The 2,566-nt window shown below is 57.8% G+C and overlaps 1 protein-coding gene across 1 annotated transcript; it reads left to right on the forward strand.

Moving 5' to 3' along the window:
• Positions 1 to 715: 715 nt before the first annotated feature.
• Positions 716 to 1,914, forward strand: ZBTB7A (zinc finger and BTB domain containing 7A). Its single transcript, XM_009576326.1, has one exon. It carries the CDS (start codon positions 721 to 723, stop codon positions 1,912 to 1,914), a length of 1,194 nt encoding a protein of 397 aa, XP_009574621.1. The 5' UTR covers positions 716 to 720.
• The last annotated feature ends 652 nt before the right edge of the window (positions 1,915 to 2,566 follow it).

Here is a 2,566-nt window from a genome sequence, read left to right on the forward strand (position 1 = left end):
TTCCCACCAGTGCCCTCGAGCGCTGAGCTTGCTGCTGTGCCCTTTCCAAAGGATGCTCCCTGCCAGCGCCCTGCCTGCATCTCTCTGAGCGTGTCTGCAGACCCTGGGAGCCCAGGGACGAGCGATGGGAACGGTTTTCCCAGCGATTACATGATTTTATCAGGAGTTTGGCTGGGCAGAGCGAGGCTGAATGAGCAGGGGATCTTTCCAGTAGAAGTGGTGGGATTGGGAGATACTCCCAGAGGTGGAGTCCACTGGTGAGGTTCAAGCCGCTCTAGCCCAACGCCAGGCATGCCTGCCAGCTCGGTCCAGATGCTCTCTGGCTGTATTAAGCCCGGTCCTTGCCAAGGCTTGCTAGCTCTGGCCCGGATCCGTGCTAATTCAGCTGTTCTTCCAGACTCTTGAGAGCACCTGGGCTGTGTTTCTCCTTCTCCTTCCCAGAACGAAGGTAAGCACGGGTCTGTCCTCGCCTGCTGATGGAGGCATGTCTTAAATGCCGGGCAGGACGGTGGACTCGACGGTGATATGGAGAGGTGCGGAGGGCACGGAAGCCGATGGCTAGCGTTTGCTGCAGAGCACGCTGGCATTGGCGGACAGGTACCTGCTGACGGGCAGCTCCACGTTGGGAGTTTGCCCGTGCGATGCCGATGCCTCCGAGCAGCCAAGGCCCCTGTGACTCATTGCGCTTTCCTTCTTCTCTCATAGCCTTTTGCATCGAAGATGGCGGGTGGCGTGGACGGCCCCATAGGGATCCCGTTCCCCGATCACAGCAGCGACATCCTCAGCAGTCTGAATGAGCAGAGAAACAACGGGCTGTTGTGCGACGTGGTCATCTTGGTGGAAGGCCAGGAGTTCCCCACCCACCGCTCCGTCCTGGCGGCGTGCAGCCAGTACTTCAAAAAGCTCTTCACCTCAGGGTTAGTGGTGGACCAGCAAAACGTGTATGAGATAGACTTTGTGAGTGCGGACGCCTTGTCGGCTCTGCTGGAGTTCGCTTACACCGCGACCCTTACTGTCAGCACTTCAAATGTCAATGACATCCTCAATGCCGCCACACTGCTGGAGATCCCGGCGGTAAGGGATGTTTGCACGGATCTCCTGGACAGGAAGATTCTGGCCAAAAATGACCAGATGGATACAGTAGATCAAATTGATCAAAGGAACCATCTCAGAGCAAAAGAGTACCTGGAGTTCTTCCAGAGCAACCCCGTCAATGGCCACCAAGGCAGCTTTCCGTGGACCAACCCAGAGTTGAGAGACCTTCAGAGACTGAACTTCCGAGGCCAAGAGGAGGAGGAGGAGCCGGACTGCAATGGCATGGACTTCTACTCGCAAGCCCCCCTAAACGAAAGACCAAAGGCGAATGACTGTGATCCTGACAGCAACCCGGCCATGTGGCTGGACAGAGAGGAGGAGGAGGCGGCTCCTGGCTCCTTGTTTTCACCTTCTCAGAACGGACATTACAGCGGCCGTGGCCTGCCCACACCAGGAGAAGAGGAGGGGACCCCGGGGGGGCCTCTGGACCAGCAGGAAGCCGGCGACTCCCCCAGCTTCGTTCCTGCTGGAGCGGAGACGGAGGATGATGCGAGGGAGGTGGATGGCTTGGCTGCTAGCGCCCTGCTGCAGCAAATGATGAATTCCGTGGGGAGACAGCAGCTCGGGGAGGACGACCGAAAGGATGACGATGGGGTCATGGATTATTACTTGAAATATTTCGGCAGTTCGAACGAGGGCGACGTCTATCCGTCCTGGTCCCAGAAGGTGGAGAAGAAGATCAGGGCAAAAGCATTCCAAAAGTGCCCCATCTGCGAGAAGGTGATCCAGGGGGCTGGCAAGCTGCCGCGCCACATCCGCACCCACACCGGGGAGAAGCCCTACGAGTGCAACATCTGCAAAGTCCGATTCACCAGGTAAGGAGCAGGCGGACGCTGGAGGAGAGGGGGCTGTCACACAAAACCGGCTCTTGGCTTTCCCCCGGGTTCGGCGCGACAATTTTATCTTGCTTGCTCAGCTAATTTCCATCTTAACAGGAGAGTTGGATACGAAGGCCAGAGTTTTCCAGAGAGATGAGCAATTTGGGGGTCTGACTCTTGAGATATCTCAAGGGGTCTGTCTTGATATCCAGAGCCACGCCGTCCCACTGTCCTGAATTGCTGAGCTCTGCTGGAAACCTGGCCAGACCCGGGCTTCTGCGGAGGCCAAATAACGTGGTTGATGAAACTGAGCTGGAGCCCTTGGTATTTCCATCGTGGCTGAGGCGCGAGTTGGAGTGTCATTTAGAAATGGCTCCATGGGGTGACTGAAGCGCCGGTGGCTAGTAGTTGGGTTGGGAAGAGGCCGAGGTAGTTGGGTGGGGAAGAGGCCCAACCCCGCACGGCTCGTGTCCTCTCTCGGCGAACCACGACGGGCTGAGCGATGGCCGCCCCGAACAACACACAAACCCCGGTGCCTTGGTTCAGCTCCCCGGGGGCGTTCGCCTCGGCGCTGTTTCTAATCAGGGTTCCTCCACTCCTTCCCTCCGCCACGGGAACGCTGAAGAAAGGGGATATTGTTTGGATTCCTCTGG

Source organism: Fulmarus glacialis, unplaced genomic scaffold (assembly GCF_000690835.1).
Source record: "Fulmarus glacialis isolate BGI_N327 unplaced genomic scaffold, ASM69083v1 scaffold35414, whole genome shotgun sequence".
NCBI lineage: Eukaryota > Metazoa > Chordata > Aves > Procellariiformes > Procellariidae > Fulmarus > Fulmarus glacialis.